At 39.2% G+C, this 19,034-nt stretch overlaps 1 protein-coding gene across 1 annotated transcript in view; it reads right to left on the bottom strand.

The window, feature by feature from the left end:
• Positions 1 to 2,987: 2,987 nt before the first annotated feature.
• Positions 2,988 to 19,034, bottom strand: part of LOC122559952 (solute carrier family 12 member 5) — a 761,291-nt gene continuing 745,244 nt past the window's right edge. Inside the window, exons 3-4 of the mRNA XM_043710060.1 lie at positions 7,645 to 7,776; positions 2,988 to 2,999 (exon numbers count right to left, since the gene is read on the bottom strand). Coding sequence (XP_043565995.1) covers positions 2,988 to 2,999; positions 7,645 to 7,776 — 144 coding nt within the window. The remainder of the gene's footprint in view (positions 3,000 to 7,644; positions 7,777 to 19,034) is intronic.

The raw sequence follows: 19,034 nt of genomic DNA on the forward strand, positions 1-19,034 counted from the left end.
TTTACAATGTCCTGAGCTTTGCAGATTTTATCTAAAGGATCAGATAGACCATAAGACTATAAGACGTACGAGCAGAAATTAGGCCATTCAGCCCATTGAGTCTACTCCACCATTCAATCATGGCTGATAATTTTCTCAACCCCATCCTTCCACTTTCTCCCCATAACCCTCAAGCCCCTTGATACTCAAGAGCCTATCTATCTCAGTCTTGAATATGCTCAATGACCTGGCCTCGACAGCCTTCTGTGGCAATGATTTCCATACTTTCGCCACTCTCTAGTTGAAGAAGTTTCTACTTACCTCTGTTCTAAAAGGTCTTCCCTTTACTCTAAGGCTATGCCCTCAGGTCCTAGTCTCTCCTACCAATGGAAACATCTTCCCAACATCCATTCTGTCCAAGTATTCCATATGTTTCAATTAGGTCCCCCTTCATCCTTCTAAACTCCATTGAGTATAATCCCAGAGTCCTCAAACATTCCTCATATGTTAAACTTTTCTTTCCTGGGACCATTCTTGTGAACCTCCTCTGTACACACTCCAGGGCCAGAACATCCTTCCTGAGATTTGGGTCCCAAAACTGTGCACGATACTCCAAATGTGGTCTGACCAAAGTCTTATCGAGCGTCAGAAGTACACCCCTGCTTCTGTATTCAAGTCCTCACAAAATAAATGTCAACATTGTGTTTGCCTTCCTAACTACTGACTCAACCTGCAAGGTTACCTTGAGGGAATCCTGGACTAGAACTCCCAAGTCTCTTTGTACTTCAGACTTCTGAATTTTCTCCCCATTTAGAAAATAGTCCATGTCTCTATTCTTCCTACCAAATTGCAAGACCCCACACTTTCCCACATTGTACTCCATCAGACACTACTTTACCCACTCACCTAACCTGTCCAAATCCTTCTGCAGCCTCCCTGCCTTTTGAAAACCAACTGTCCCTCTACCTATCTTTGTATCACCTGCAAACATAGCCAGAATGCCCTCAGTTCTTTCATCTAGATCGTTAATGTATAAAGTGAAAAGTTGTGGTTCCAACACTGAGCCTTGCGGAACTCTACTTGGCTCTCAGCTGCCATCCTGACAAAAATCTTTTTGTCCCAATTCTCTGCTTTCAGCCAAACAGCTCGGCTTCTATCCATGCTAGCACCTTGCTTCTAATACCATGGGCCCTTATCTTACTCAGCTTCCTGTGCAGCACCTTGTCAGAGGCCTTCTTGAAGTCCAGGTGGATAACATCCATTGGCTCTCCTTGACCTAACTGCTTGTTACTTCCTCAAAGAATTCTAGCAGATTTGTCAGGCATAACCCCACCTTGATGAAACCATGCTGACTTTGCCCTATTTTACCATACACTTCCAAGTATTCAGAAATTTAAAACACTAAAAAAAATGAAAGTATTATTTACTGCATTATCCAAGATATTTCTTGTTGCTTGTTGATGCATTGTAATACCATTATACAGGTGAAAAAAAAGCTAGATGGAAAAGGGATGGATTTCCCTCATTAATAAGCAATTCACCAAGCGAGGAGATGAGAACCAGAGTTATATGACCATTTGCCAAGTTATTTCCCAATTTCATCATTTGATGTTCCATGTGAAATTTATTAAACCAACACCACAATCCACCCTTCACTCCTCATAGACTAACAGTTTAAGAGGCTGCTATCTTTCAGGCAATTAGGGATGGGAAACAAAAATTGGCTCAACCAGTGATGACCATATGCCAGGAACCAATTTTATAAATAAAGAAGGGAAAGTTATTTTTGTCATTTGTAGCATCATTGCATATTTGTTAAGATAAGGTTGAAAGAAGATAAACGTTTCCCCCTTACCATATCATAATTATTAGTGGATGCTATTTTAAAAACAAGCAAACAGGCTGTTTTTTATTATAAATTTGGAAGTTGAACTCTTTGCAAACGCAGCTAAATTGTGTCAATGTCCACCAATTGTAGGAATCCTTAATTCTAATGTGTTAAATTATCCTCACAGTCAAATGCAAACAAATAAATAACAATTCCTATGTGGTCATCAGTGTTAAGGAACAATTGGCATCAGTGCTCATTGAGCAGCAAAGAAGAAGTGGCAGACATTTGTAACCATTTGATCATTTTAAGGTCTCTCAAATTCCTGCCCTGTGCAATAAATAATACTTTGGCATTATGATGATTAACTGGTGCATTGCCCAAAATATTTTATTCCTTGCACAATTATTTTTCAAGGTTCTCTTTTTAAACCACTGGTGAGAGTAGAATGCATCTGAAAATAAAGCAGCTGGATGGCATGGCTTATTTATCACTGGGGACCAGAAAGCCTGGCAAACTCCACTAGAAGATGTGAATGCTGATTTTATCATTAACACTATAGCACTGCAGAGTTACACAGTGCATAAATAAGGAGTTATTCGCTGTAAATTGATGGGATAATAGATGGATCTGTCAATGTAAGGAGAAACACAGATATGAGCTATAATGGAAAGTAATCACAAGTAGACAGGACCGCCATGAACACCAAACAGTTATCTCAATCAGTGTATTTGATTCCAGAACAAAAGTTGCTGCTGTGTTTCACCTGCATCATCTGTGTTCAGGTTGCACCAGTTCTATGGGAATCAACGCCTGTTCACATCATTCTGTGAATGGAAACACTGCTTTTTAATCAGAGCTGAGTGCCCTTTGCTGAAATCAAGGAGCCAGATCGAGTCCTCAAACTGTTCTTATTCCATTCTGTAATAATCTCACTCCAGGCTGTTACCCTAGACAGGATTACTATTCAGGAAATGAGGCATCATTGAACATTTCAAGAATTGTGAGAAGAGACCATTCCTGCTCTAAGCACCTGTTAATGCGATCATTTAGAGACTGAAAATAACATAAGAATAATGTCCAACACAAAGGCAGATGGCAAGTTATATTAGCCAGGTGCATCTGTCTCACCTTTCACACTCACAGACTGCATAACCCGACAATTGTCCATAAGCACAGCTTATCTAAATACCTAAAACAAAAAAGGCATTATGACTAATAAAAGAGTGCAAATTACAAAAACTCTTTCCGGCTTAGTGACTCCAAAAACATTAATTAAAAGTCACAGGAGCACTAGAATATTGGTAAACACATAGCTATTCTATCCTTCAAAACATTTGATTTACTTGTGGGAGGTAAGTGTCTCTGGCATGCCCAGTATTTCATGCCCATCACTAGTTGCCCTTGAGGAGCTGGTTGCGAGTTTCCCTCTTGAACTGCTGCAGTCCATTTGGTGTAGGTACAATACCATTAGGGAGGGAGTTACAGGATTTTCATCTAGCAATACTGAAGGATCAGTGATATATTTTGAAGTCTAGATGGCAAGTGGCTTAGAGGTGATTTACAGATTGTGGTAATCCCATATATTTGTTGTTGCCATGTATACTGATGCTCACTAACCACAATGTGTACTATCTATAAGATGCACTGCAGAAGTTTGCTAAAGATCTGTGCACAACACTAACAAACCCATGACCACTCCCCTCTAGAGGGACAAGGGCAGCAGAAACATTGGAACCCCACCATCTGCAAGTTTCCCTCCAAGCCATTCACCATCCTGACTTCAAAATATATTATCGTTCCCTCACTGTCATTGGATCAAAATCTGCCATTCCTGTAATAAGGACATTGTGGGTCTACTTACAGCTGTTCAAGAAGATAGTTCACTTCCACCTTCACAAAGGCAACTAGGAATGGGTGATAAATACTGACCAGCCAGTAATGCCCACTTCTATGAATGGATAAAGCAAGTACAGCATCAAGTCTGACATTATTTTTATTCATTCATGAAAGATATACATTGCTTGCTAATCCAACATTTTGTCATATGTAGGCCGGAACAGGTAAGAATGGCAGATTTCCTTACCTGAAGAACATGACTGAATGAATTGGGGTTTTACAATGGTCTTCATTGGGCTGTTTTTATCGGATTCAAATTCCACCATCTGTTATGATGGAATTCCAACCCACTTCCTCACAACCCAGATGGCCTCCTTCTTCAAGAACCGCAATTTCCCCCCCGATGTGGTCGACGATGCCCTCCACCGCATCTCTTCCACTTCCCGCTCCTCCGCCCTTGAGCCCCGCCCCTCCAACCGCCACCAGGACAGAACCCCACTGGTCCTCACCTACCACCCCACCAATCTCCATGTACAGCGCATCATCCGCCGTCATTTCCGCTACCTCCAAACGGACCCCACCACCAAGGATATATTCCCCTCCCCTCCCCTATCAGCATTCCGTAAAGACCACTCCCTCCGTGACTCCCTCGTCACATCCACACCCCCCACCAGCCCACACCCCACTCCTGACATCTTCCCCTGCCACCGCAGGAAGTGCAAAACCTGTACTCACACTTCCCCCCTCACCTCTGTCCAAGGCACTAAAGGATCCTTCCACATCCAATAGAAATTTACCTATACCTCCACCAATGTCATCTACTATATCTGTTGCACCCGATGTGGTCTCCTCTACACCGGGGAGACAGGATGCCAACTTGCGGATTGTTTCAAAGAACATCTCTGGGACACCCGCACTAACCAACCCCACCGCCTGTGGTTGAACACTTCAACTCCTCCTCCCACTCTGCCAAGGACATGCAGGTCCTGGGCCACCTCCATGTCCAAACCCCTCACTTTGACCTCTTTCCACCTATCACATTTCCGATGCCCCTCCCCCAAGTCCCTCCTCCCTACCTTTTATCTTAGCCTGCTGGACAAACTTTCCTCATTCCTGAAGAAGGGCTTATGCCCGAAACGTCGATTCTCCTGTTCCCTGGATGCTGCCTGACCTGCTGCGCTTTTCCAGCAACACATTTTCAGCATCAATGGACTAAATTCAGTTCCATACTAGCTGAGGTCATCATGAAGGTTCTGCCTTCTCAACCTCTGTCCCTCACTTGTGACATGGTAACTCTTAGGTTAAAGTGATCACCAAACATCTGTCTCTGATGAGACAGCATCCCTCTACAGAACTGTGTCAATTTTACTTCCTTTACTGCACACTATGAATAGCATTTTGCCAGTATTACCACAATTCATCTTATCAAGGTTTGTTGTTTCGTTTATTTTAACCAGTACAAGGCCTGCACTGCAAACATACATTAATTCCACAGCAGGAATTGAAGTAATAAAATTAGATGTGACCAGCGATCAGTGGTTAACAGAGTCTAAAATTGTGCTAGTTTTCTGGTGTACCTTTTGCTCCCATGAAACTCATTTCTATGCCGTTGACTATACAGAATATCCCATGAGCAGCTACATAGTCACAAAGATCTACAGCACAGGAAAATGTACTTTGGCCCATCAAATCCATCCAGTCAAAAATCCCATTTCCCAGCACTTACCCCATAGCCTGCATGATTTAGCGTTGCAAATACACATCTAAATACTTTTTAAAACTTACAAGTGCTTTTGCCTCTACCACCCCTATAGACATTATAATGAAAGTAAATGTCTAAAAATTGCATTTGTTGATACATTTATAGATGCAGCGCAAACAATGGCTGTGGGCCAAGTGCTGGAAAATAAGATTTAAATAGTTAGGTGCTTGTTTTTGACTAATGTAGACTCAATCTGTTATACACTTCTGTGACCTTATAATCATTCACAACTAGAAACTTGGCACAGGCACAGTTCATATATGGGTGGCACGGTGGCACAGTGGTTAGCACTGCTGCCTCACAGCGCCAGAGACCCGGGTTCAATTCCCGCCTCAGGCGACTGACTGTGTGGAATTTGCACGTTCTCCCCGTGTCTGCGTGGGTTTCCTCCGGGTGCTCCGGTTTCCTCCCACAGTCCAAAGATGTGCAGGTCAGGTGAATTGGCCATGCTAAATTGCCCGTAGTGTTAGGTAAGGGGTAAATGTAGAGGTATGGGTGGGTTGCGCTTCGGCGGGGCGGTGTGGACTTGTTGGGCCGAAGGGCCTGTTTCCACACTGTATGTAATCTAATCTAATCTAAGTTAAAAGATGTTTCTAACAAATGGAATAAGCATTTTAACTCACAGTACGTGATCCATCACTTGTAAACAATCTGATTTGAATAATAGAACTTATCTTAAAAAAATACAGACTGTTGCGAGTTATATTAATGTCCAGTATTCAGTTACTTAATAAACAATAAAGACATTTATAAAGCTTTTAAAATGTGCCGATTAGTTTTTTTTTTACACACTCTCCACCAAAGTAGTGATCTGACAAGTCTCCTTGAAAATCCACAAAATGGACAGTTGGTAAAAATGTGGAATAGTGATTAGTTGGTCATGTGTCAGGCGCAACACCACCATATTATATTCTGAGCTTCAAATTAATAGTGTGCTGAAAAAACTGGAAGGCTGGAAAAGATGGCCACCCAAGGTCTGTTGACTTCTTTTGTGGATTAGAATCAACCCCCCACCCCGCCAATTTAAAGAAGAAACAAAGAACATATTCTCAATGATGGAATTCAATGCCTTTCTCCAAATCATATGAAAGGGGTATTATCAGATTGAATGGGCTATTATAAAACAAAGACAATGACTATGTCAAAACCTCAGATGTGTTAATTCACAACAAAGAATGTTAGAATGTGGAGTCAACATGAATGTCCTATTTGGAAAAAAGACTTGATCAGGTAAAAAAGAAACTTGTATGGAGACAACCATGTTTCTTTTGCTTAAAATATCAGCTAGAAGCTGTTTGCAAGCAGTTCCACGTAAAATATCAGTTCAAACCTCAGAAACAAGCAAAGTATGCAAACTGTTCCAGTTTAAATTTCACCTGAGAACTCAACTCTTGGCTATTTGACTACAATAAACTTCACAATGCTTTATGAACCCTTCACTTTAAAAGCTGCTCACTTCATTTTTAAGTCATCAATCCATTTAAAATAACTCAGGCCAATCCCATGGGAGGCCAGAGATCAGAAATCAAAGATTGAGTTAACTGTAATATGTGAAACTGCATGACATTTATCTGTATCTAATCTTTGCATGTGTGTGTGTGAGCAAGACCAAAGAGTGTGTGATTCTGCGTTAATTATGGATAAATGTGTGAAAGTAATAACCTACTTTATTTTAAAAATTTCCAAAGCCTTCCGCTGAGTTTTAGCTAGGATATACACTCAAAGAAGGAAAGAAAGGGCACACTCATTTTGAAACAAAACATATTGATCTTGTGCATTATGAAGGAGAGGGATGTGGTTACTCTGGTAAGTCTGGCTAACTTCCAGATCAATGTTTTAGTAATGAAACCAAAGGATTGCAGAAACTCAATTCAAGTTAGAATAAGTTGCGTTTAAAATTCCATGATGTCTTAACCTAATATTGGGTTAATTGTTCTGAAGTTCAAGGCATTTTGAAAGAAGAGACAAGAACTTCCACACATTATAAACATATTTGGGATTGGTTTAAATATAAAGTGCCAAAAACTTGAAGCGAATTTGATAATACTCCTTGAAATCATTTTTTCACCGTACTGAACCATATTGCCTTTGATATTCAAATCACTTAGCCTCACAATGATTTACAGAGGAACACAATTGTTATCTGACTCCACTGGGTAATGTTTCCACAAAATATAAAAACAACGTAAAAATGGAATATGACCACACTGTAACTCTAAGTCCCTTTTCTTTTTACCTTGACTTGCTTTTTTCTGGTTCCTTCATTGTTTTCAGCCTCTTCATGTTCTTTGACACCCTGGGGAAGATTGGTGTAATTGGCTAGTCCACTGAGAAGGGACGATACCATTGGACTGGTGTCCATTTCCTCCTATAAAGCAGTAATGACAGAAAACAAAACAGTGAATTTCATGCAATGCGAGGACAATACCAATTTTGTGTTTCTGCAACAGTTAACACTGCAGTACTGATCAATAAGGACATGATAAAATTCTTAGAATCTGAATGTCATGCTTGCATATATTGAGTATTAATATTACTCTAACAATGTGAATATTATAAAGTCAATGTCCAAAAAATCTAATATTATGAATTAATTTGTGACATTTGCAGGTCCAGTCTGACACTATTAGAATCTCAAACCAATTGATAGTCTCTGTAGTGCAAATGACATAGAAATGATAAAGAATAGTCAGCATGAGAAGCTAGGCACCAAATGAAGAAGCAGAAGGTAAATATTTCTGGATTATTACCTGAGCCACATGCAAACTGCCACACAGAATGCAAACTAAGAGAAATTGTGCATGGCTTCGAGATTAGTATGGGACAAGTGGGTTCCACTTCATGGGCCACTGATGTCAGTACTGAGGAAAATGGAATCTGTGCCAAAGGGAGTGTCTCCACCTGATCCACACAGGGTCCACAGCACAAGTATGTAAGTAGAGAGGATTTTAAAATAAGTAGTGGAGACATGGGATCTAATTTTTAAAAATGTGGTAAGTCACAGTGTAGAGTAGAGATGATAAAGAAATGCATTAATAAAAGGAGTACAAATCTAAGAGTCAACCAACAGATAAGGCTAGAGGTTTGGAGCTGCATGATGGCTTAGTGATTAGTAAAGTTGCCTCACAGTGCAAGGGACCCAGTTTCGATTCCACCTGCAGGTGGAAGTTATAGGTTCTCCCCATATCTGCATGGGTTTCCTCGAGGTGCTCTGGTTTCCTCTCACAGTCCAAAGATTCGCAATTTAGGTGGATTGGCCATGTTATAGTGACCAGGGATATGTCGGTTAGGTGGCTTAGCCATTATAAATGGTTACAAAGCAGGCTACAAAAACAAAAGGATAAGACAAAAGGTTCTATATATGAATGTGTGCAGCATTTGAAACAAGGAAGATGACTTGAGAGTGTTGATGGAAATAAATAAACAGAATCTGATAGCCAATACAGAAACATGGCTGCAGGATGACATGGATTTGGGCCTGAATATTGAAGCTTAGAGGAAATGTAAGAAGAACAGGAAGTTTGGAAAAGGGGATTTCTGACTCTGTTAATTGACAATGATATTTGCACAACAGAGAGGGATACCCAAGTTCAGGAAACAAAGATGATGAACCGGTTTGGGTGGTGATGAAAAAATAATAAAATATAGAATGTTTTTGGGATAGGTTCTTAGAACGGAACATTCAAGAGTCACCCAGAGAACTGTACTAAGTTTTGTATTGTTCAATGAGATAAGATTAAATAACGATCTTTCAGTGAAGGCACCCTAAGTGGCAGTGATCATCATATGATTGAATTTTACCTTCAGTTCAAGGGAGTTGGTCTAAGATTAGTGCTTTTAAATAAAATAAGGAAATTAAGAGGCATGGAAGTAGGGTGCTACCGTGAAGTGATTCATGAACTAACAAACTGAATAGTGAACTAACTACAGTAAATAGACAAGGCCAGCTAAGGGACAGGTAAATGGAACTGCAGTGGCAGGCATTTCCAGAAGCACAGAATAAATACATTCCAAGCAGCAGATCGAACATGGATGATTAACTAAAAATGTTAAAAATAATACTAAATTTACAAAAAAAACAGATCTTTACACAAAAACAGGTAGTAGGTCAAATGATTATACAGAACATAAAGAGCAACAAAGAAAGACTAAAAGATTAACAAGGAGGAAAAATAGAATGTGAGAAAGCTAGCTAGAAACATATAAACAAATTGTAAGAGTTTCGGTAAATGTTTTAAAAATGTTAATACAATACGCATCTGTTCCGTAGAAAAGGAGCATGGAGAATTAATAATAGGGGATAATGAAAATAGAAATAATGAGATGGCAGATTAATTGAACAGGTATTTTGCATTGATCTTCACAATACAGGAGGCACAAGTAACTTGGCAGAAATACCGATAACCCAAGAAATGAAATGTACAGGGGAATTCAGGAAAATTGCAATTACAACATTTTCAATGTGATAATTTATTGTTATCTAACAGCTTTCAGTCTGTTGCATGTGTGACTGTGGACTTTGGATTCTTAAGGGGTGTGAAAAGTGACTTTTTTTGGATACATATTTGAAAATGTTGCATCTGTAATGTTGCCCATTTCTCGTCCAATTCTGATTGTGGCTTAGTAGAAAGGATTCAATTTCCCAGATTGTATGATAGGTCCTCTCTTCAACTAATAGTTTATTTTGAAGAAAGGTCTGCACCTTTTTCTGCCCACAAATGCTGATTGAGCCATTCAAGTGGCAAGTACTCAGTTGAGCCACTGATAGTCACATAAGGCTATTGTCAGAGCCTGGTGGCATTGTTGAACTGCACTGCTCCTGGAGATGGCTTCTTAGCAGCAGATTGGGGAAACAATTGCTCCGGGCAGGTTTGGAACCTCATCTTGCCTTGCTTTAGCTGCAGCTGGAGACTGCTCTGCAGAAGGGCAATCCTTGAACATTAGTAGCATAGTTTTGATTCTATTTGTTACTGAGAACTGCAATTTGGATTAATGTTGACCAAACACATGTAGCCTTTTGTTGTACAAGTCACATTCATCCTAAATCACAGCAATTTAATTGCTCTTTCAACCCAGCAAGGTTTTTAATAAGCACAAAGAAATATCACTAAGTTGGCAAGTCTGACTTACCGTTCCTTCTCATCTTATTTAGACCTACATTACAGAGCTTATTTGTACTGAATCTTTTATCTATCTCAGTTAAATGTCCTTCATCAAACATCTGTTTTCTGAAAACAAATTTAGAACTGCGTATATATTTCTCTTGCTGACAGAATACATTCTGACAGATAATGAGTACATTACTAAAACACAGCCATGAACATGTCAAAATCCGGGATTCATCTTACCGTTATTGGCCCTATTATCTTTCTTTCTATTCATGCGAACTGTTTCACTAAATAATGTTGTGACTTGAATGCTTAATGCGGAGAATGTGGCCGAGAGTTCAACCAATTTTTCGCTTTCTCATCTATTAAATCTGTTACCGATTAAGCTGAAAGATGTTCGTGCCACAGACTGGAATATGTCTCAGGGATTCAATTCCAGCATTTCCAGCTCAGGTACAGCACAATTTGATGGAATTTGTTTCACTGCTTATTCTTATCCAGTGTCATGCATTCCCCCCACAGCTCTGGTAGAGCTTTTTCTTTCATTTTCTTGGAAAAATTTAATTATTTTGATCAGCACAAAATTCATTTAAAGAAAAATCATTTTGCATTTCAATTGTATCTCCACATATTAGCCAAGCTGTCTATCTTAGAATCAACCATTATCAGTCCAACTCTACCTATAACTGCCTGCATAACATTGATGGGTTCACAAATAAATTAGCAAAAAAACTGTTTGGCTTCCATTGGTCAGTTGATACTATCGATAAGTATAAAGTAAAATCTCTACCACAAAGCCTGCATTTGCTCAGTGCCAGATATATAGTTCTGTTGGGTGGGGGTGAGCACAATTAGTGCCCAAGTCCTGAGTGGAAGGTTGGACTCCAAATGCTCTAGAGCGGTATTTACAGTTGCCCAGTGAATCATTGATTGATTGTCCCTCTATACCTTCCTTGAGAAGGGACTTGTGTGTTGTCTATGTCCACTGCTGGTATTGACACATCCACAAAGGTGTTAAAAATTGAATTCCGGAATATTGTCTGAAAGAATATAGTGAATGCAACAGTCACCAAATTCCTCTTTTAAGAATGGGTAAGTGAATATGAAAATGCAAAAGGTCACAAAAAACATCATGATCTCAAGGATCTAACATGTAGAACTGAATTGCAAATCACAAGTTGATAATAGTCATCTCTTTCAGTAATTTAAATTTTGGTGAGTACACCTTAAAAAAGTTTCTGGGCTCTATATTGAAATGACCGATAATCGGGGTGCTTCAAGGCATCACAACTCAAAGCTGTTAAGGCATCTTCAGCAAAAGCCAATTGAGTTCCTTCACTTGTTGCTCCCATTTGCTGTCAGATGATCATGAATTCCTGTGGCCATGCTAACATGTCTGTACTGATAGGAGTCACTATGTAGGAATTATGAGTTGGAAGCCTGATGGTAATTGTTAAATTCTTGGATGACAAAGTATAGATGAATTAAACTTGGTTCCCTTTGCTTAAATACCACAGTCTGTATTGATGCTGTTCTTTGATGAAATGCTGTGAACACATTAAAGTTTATCTTTACCCTTCACCTTCCAGTCATAAATCTCTTCTCACTATAACTCCAGCAGATATGGTTTTGAAAATCTAAAATAATATGAAATGGTTTTGAAAATGAAAAGTTTGTGTACTATTCATTGTGATTTATTAAATGTGGTTTGATTATTTTTTACATTAAATATTCAAGTTCCACACTCCCATCAAAGAAAAAGCATTTTTAAGAAAACTGCAAATGTGCTTTTCCTCAAGAAATTGTGGCCTGAATTTGTATGGGCGTTTGGGCACATATCTGCTGTAGCTCAGGTGAGAAAGAGCAACACATGGCCTGAAACTCAGTTAAGGCAATTCTGGGCCTCATTTGAAATTTCTGAAAGAACCTTATCATTCATTGTTGGGTACATTAGCATCATTAGTAAATTTGGAATGTATTGTTCACTACTATTTTTCCTGAGAAGTTGGTGATTACATATCATTGCAGTTTTATTGTTTATTTGAAACAATTGAGTGCCTGACATTTCGAAGGGCATTGAGAGATGGCCCCATTGGTGTGGGACCTAGAATGTATAACTCACATGAGGCAATGATAACAGGTTTCCTCATCTAAAAATCAATTGTGTTTCCATTGCAACAACAGCCACTTCTACTGATATCAGTTAATTCAACTTTAAAATGGAGTAAAATTCCAAATTGGCATTTGAAAGCATGGCAGGAATTTGGATACTGTATTTGGGGTCCCCAAAGTCAAATGCATTTCGGAGTCCTGACCCAGTATTATGTTGACATGTGAAGTGGAAACAAAGTAAAGCTTTAAACAAAGTAGCCAAATGACACTCAGCTGGGGCTGGAGGATGGGGAGAGGGGCAAAAGAGAGGCAGCGATTTTTAAACAGGAAGCAATAGCTTTAGTTGAGACTGCCAGTTTATGGGGAAGTTGACAGATGGAATATCATTAACGCATGGTAGAGCTGGCACCCATGTCTGAGGGGCTTCCTGAGATTTGCTTTATTTATTCGTGGAATGTGCTCACTTATTGCCTACCCCTCAATACCCTTGAACTGAGCCATTTCAGAGGGCCACTTAGAGTCAACCACATTGCCATGGGCCTGGAATCACATGTAGGCAAGACCAGATAAGGTTGATCACTAATGAACAATAAGGCTATTTACACCATAAGACTATCTTTTTATTTTTTTATTGAATCAAATTTGCTATTACAGAACTTGGACATCTGGCTGGATTACTCATCCAGTGATGTTATCATGCTCCACCGTCTCCCAGATTTAGTGATCTTTCTGTTGAAGTACTCATGGAAGTGCTGTCAACACAATTAAATATTTAACTTTACGGGTGGTTAGCTGTTATCCTTCCAATTAAAGCAAACAATCCTGGTTGGAATTTGCTAATGAGGAGTACATGGATTCTGCGTCAGTGACCTCTCTGTTACCATCTGCCTTGACAGGTACACCTTTTAATGTGACTAATACCTTTTAGATTTAGGAAGTTCATTCTTTGTCAGTATACCCTACATAAACGGTACTACCTTTGATCCCTTCTAAGATCTTTTACAACATCACTATCATTGATGGGTACCTGCTGTGTAAGTGACTGCTCCTCAGTACTGCTCATCCCCCCATTTAAATAGCTCATCTTCACATTTTGCTTCCTGACACCACCTGCCAGATTTTGGGTTGAACTGCTGGGACTTATGCCATTTCAGGGTAGGTGTTTGAAAACTATTCAGAATAGCCTTAGTTTGGAGAGAATCACAGCAGGAACAAAATACATTAATTGTGTCTTTAACATAAAGAAACCCATCCCAGATAAGCAGCACATTTTGAAGTAATTTGCATGCAGAGTCGAGGGAAAATATGTTTGAAGGGCTGGTTCGCAGATTGGTCAAAAAGGTAACGTTTGAAGAGGATCTTAAATTACAAGAACAGGCAACAGAAATAATGAGAAATAAGGAGGGAATTTCTAAGCCCAGCACCTACAGTGAGTATAACTGCCAATGGTGGGTCTGCATAAGAGACCCAAGAGCTTGAGAAACACCATATCATTAGGGTGGGAGAAGGATAAAGAATATGAAGCCTGAGAATATGATGGGATTTGTATATGAGAATGAATTTTTTATTAACAATATCAGTGGACTGGCAGCCAATAAGTACAGGTGTCTAATGAATGTCATTTGTTTAAACCTGCTGATATTCTCCATTGCTGTGCTTTTAGGCTTACACTCCTGCATTGGCAAGCTATGTACCTGTCAGATGCTGACTCACACTCTGAGTCTAATTGTTTTTTGCTGTGGTATAAAAGTGGGGCAAATGATAGAAGTGGAAAGTCCCACTGAGTTTGCAAATTACCAGATCATCTTCCAAATATTGCTGAATGTTTAAACGATTGATTCTAATGGAATGTCAATTTTGGAAGGTCTCTCGGTATTGCCAGCTGTTCTATTGATTTCAAGATCTGTTTGCTTCGTCTTGTAATAGTGACCACATGCTCCCCTGGGAATGCAGAGACCTGTCCTCCGCATCTTTGAATTATTGGGTGGCATGGTGACCTAGCGGTTAGTACTGCTGCCTTACAGTGCCAGGGTTGTGGGTTTGATTCCTGAGCGACTGTCCGTTTTGAGTTTACACATGTTTCCAGTGTTGGTGCTCCAGATTCCTCCCACAGTCCAAAAATGTGCAGGTTAGAGAGATAGGCTGTGTTAAATTGTCCATGGTGCCAGAGATCTGCAGGCCAGGTGGTTTCGCCAAGGGAAATGCAGGGTTACAGGGATGGGTGGGTCTGGGTGAGATGCTCTTTGGAGGGTCAGTGTAGACCTGATGAGCTGAATGGCCTGCTTCCACACTGTAGGGACTCTACAGCAGATAACCAACATGCTGCTCCAGAACCTGGAAGCTTAGTTTTTGATCCCATTTTCTTCCCTTCTTTAGCCAGAAAAATGCAAAGAAGTAAATTCCGTGATGGGTAAGGAGAAGAGGAACAATGGGAGAAACTTATAAAAAAAAGCACAACTTTACTGTGGAGCTTTTGTTTCCAAACGTAAACTTCAAAGTACAAATGGGATATTGTGAGAATTAATTCAAAAGAGCATTTTACTGATGGCTCAGGGGTTGGTGCACTCCATCATGAAATACTGAAGAAAACAGACCTGCTAAGTGCCAGATAAAATGACTGTTTTGTATGAGATTCATTTCTCTTTGCTCAGCTTTCACTGGGTGAGCTGCGATTAAGATTAATATCCTCAGGCTTGGAGGAAACGAATCAGCATTTGAGTCAATTTCTAATTGTTGGCTAGTGAACTTTGCTGATGCACTGGGATATACAAATAATCAGGTTCATCTGTGATGCTCCAGTGTTGAACAACCTGTCAACTCAAACACAAAGAACAATCAAGGCACTAGAGAACAACCAATGACTCTATGTTGGAAGGTGAAAGCACAGGAAAAAAATGAAATGGAACCATGCTGCATTGATTACGTTCTTATTCGATTCAATATAGTTTGAACTGAGATGACTAAAAGATACAGTATGGCAGAGAAAAAGAACTTATTGGTCTGGTGGGATAAACCACAACAAGGTGAAATAATCTTAAAATTAGTTCAGGGAAAAATGTCAGAAAACACTTGCTCAATGGGTAATGAAGAACTGGAATTAATTTCTAAGAAGGCTGCTGAGGTAATTAAAAGTTTCAAAATTGAGATCGATAAATAGTTGGGTAAGGGGATTAAGAGATTTGAAACCAAGATGATTAGAGATTGGAAATTCAGAAATTAATCAATGGTGTGACGGGCCGTAGGATAATGTCAGTCAAAGGTGTTGAAGTATTTGATCTGCAGTGATCTTATTGAATGATGGAACAGGCTTGAGAGATTGAATATTTTCCTGTTATAATGGTCCAATTTTATTATTTCAGAGGTTCTACATTGGTTAAAGGTAAGTGTGGATAATGTCTGCCAAGATAATTTTAGGCCGTCAAGTGTTTCTTCAGATTTCAAGTTAGCTGCCAGGCCTCAGCAGACAATTATTCTGACATAACTAATGGAATCACTTCAGGCACAGGTAACCTCACAGATCACTGATGGAGCGTGCCAGTATGCTTCAAGAAGCCTTTCTTACTTTTGATTTTGCTCATCTGCACTGCAATTCTGTTACAATTCAGTTCTGCTCCTGCAGTGCTGGGAAACAGAAACTAAGTCCCAGTGTGACCAGCAACCACATTACAGCACATTCGGAAAGAGACTTGAAAACAAAATTTCACAGAAAATGAGCTTACCCACCATTCAATTTCTTACTTTTGTTCTTCCTATGAAAATTGTGATTGGATTTGTTTGATCAAAATAAGAGATTAAAAAAAGAAAATGCTCTATTTTCACCCTGGAAATGCAATATTTTAGAAGCTCCTAACATAAATTCCTAAATCAGATAACTGGTGTACAATACATTTTTAATGGTGTACAATACATTTACTGGCACAGAATTTATTGACAGGAAGTAAACAACATACACCATTATTGTAAGGCATATCAATGAATAGATTGTGATAAGTAATAGCCCATGAAGAGCAAATGGTTATAAGTTATTGTGCATTTTGCACACTTTTGATAACTTTCCAAAAAAGCATCTCACTCTTGGCCTTCCTGTGAGTTTGACACAGTTCGTACATTTGTACATTAATTGGCCATTAAACTCACTAGAGTATGTTGCTTAGTAATTAATAACTCAGGCAATCTTTTATCAAAGCTAAATCAAATTCTCTGATGCAGAAAAGAAGCAATTAAAAGCCTGGAATCTCATTATTTCAGTTTTCTGTTAGATATTTTATTAATACAATATTTTTCTTATCATTCCATTGTGTCTTTTATTTTCCTCTCTCTCAATCCAATTTTTCTTTTCCTTTCTATATCCCGTTCTGTACCAGATTCAATTTTAAGTTTTTCACTCTTATTCAACCATTTTATCAGTTATTCCCTCTGTTTATTTATTAATTCTTAATTCTCATTGATGAAAAATTGGATCCATTGATGTTGCTGCCATTCCCAAGATACCAAATACTCCATTGTTGGAAATATGAGCTGAGAAGGGTACAATGAAAACAAACTACAAAACAAAAACATTGTAAACTGAAGAGTGCAAGAAAATTACATGGGCAGTAAGAAAGGATATAAAGGACAGGGGCAGTTCAAAAGAGATTTTCCAGACTAACTCCTGAGTTGAAACCATTTTTATTTTGTAGAATCCCTACTGTGAGGAAATAGGCCATTTAGCCCAACAAGTCCACACTGACTCTCTGAAGAGCATCCCATCCAGACTCACCGCTATCTCTGTATTTTCCCACAGAAAATCCTATATCCCTGGACACTGTGGGCAACTTAGCATGGCCAATTGACCTAACCTGCACATCTTTGAACTGTGGAAGGAAGCAAGAGCACCCAGAGGAAACCCACGTTGACATGGGGATAATATTTAAACTTCACAGAGACAATCACCTGAGCCTAGAACTGAAAATGGGTCCCTGTTACTGTGAAACTGCAGTGCTAACGACTGAGCCACTGTGTCACCCTTACATATCTAGCATGGCTAAATAGGTCAGGCCTGTATTAATTAGAATTTAGAAAAATGAGATGTGATTTTTATTTAAATATATAAGATTCTGAGGTGGCTTGACAGAGTAGATGTTGAGAAGATGTTTCACTTGTGGGGGAATCTTGAATTAGAGGTCATCATTAGAGAGTAAGAGGACACTTATTTAAAACTGAGGTGCAAAACAATTTCTTCTCCCAGACCCTAAAGAGTGCCTGGAATTCTCTGTCCGAGAGAGGCTAGATCAGTGGGCTGTGAGATTACATGTGTCTCAAGTGATTCCACTTAATTTTGTCAGGCTAAACGTCTGCTGTTGCCTGACAGCTAACTTGAAGCCTGCAGAAACACTTGACTGTCTAAAATTAACTTAGATTATAGCAAGTATTTAAAAAGGAAATAGATGGATTTTTGAAATATTGGGGAATTATCTGATTCACAAGTGTCCTTGAGGAAGGAAATCTGGCATTTATCTGGCCTACATATGACACCAGATCTAATAGGATGGGTAAACCTATATTGCCCTCTGAAATGATTGAGCAAGCCACTCAATTCGAGAATAATTAGGATTGGCAGCAAATGCTGGCCTTCTCAATGATGCCATGAAAGAATAAAAAAAAGTAAAGACTCCTCACTCCAGCAAATTCTGGGTTACTCAACTGGCCTTTACTTCACAGGGATGTTTCACACCATACACATTTGTTCAATTATTTCCTGCATCATTCTGCATAATAGTTTGGTTCTGAACTTCTGTCCAATTAATGAGCCATTAATGCATGAATCCAACAAGTTTGTCAACATAATGGAGAGCCTTAGGATGTGGAATGCCATTTGGGCAAAGTTAATGATGGAGCTGCATAAATCAACTAGAATTGCACCTCAAGTCATATCTCTTAATCTGCTGCACTTGCTCACATTAATCATGAAGTACATCATTAACATGTTGTTACCTTTCCAACAAGAGCAGGCGCAATACCTCCATAATTTAGTAAAGGTCAAAGGTCCCACCTGTTCCAAAGGTGTGTAATAGCATCTCTAAACAGGCAGATTAGAAAAATAGGTTTAAAAACACTAAATGCAAATGGGTCCCTTCCTGCACTCCCCACACCTACCTCCACCCTCACCTTTTATTGCCCATAATGGGCTTTGCTTGGTCTAAATTGGATACACAGGTGTTTTTACTGGTGGTGGTTACTGGTTTTTTAAAAAAAGCAAAAAATATGTCATGGTGATTTTGGTGGTCGGAAGGCACCCAGTTGTGTGAGATAATACTTCTGAGTGAAAAAGAGCAAGTAAAGGCAAAAGAATGTTTCCAGTCCAATATGATATAAAACTATAACCCATTTCCGTGTTAGTTAGCCAGGCACAAAGATAATATTCATG

The sequence above is a fragment of the Chiloscyllium plagiosum genome, chromosome 20 (genome assembly GCF_004010195.1).
Source record: "Chiloscyllium plagiosum isolate BGI_BamShark_2017 chromosome 20, ASM401019v2, whole genome shotgun sequence".
Lineage (NCBI taxonomy): Eukaryota > Metazoa > Chordata > Chondrichthyes > Orectolobiformes > Hemiscylliidae > Chiloscyllium > Chiloscyllium plagiosum.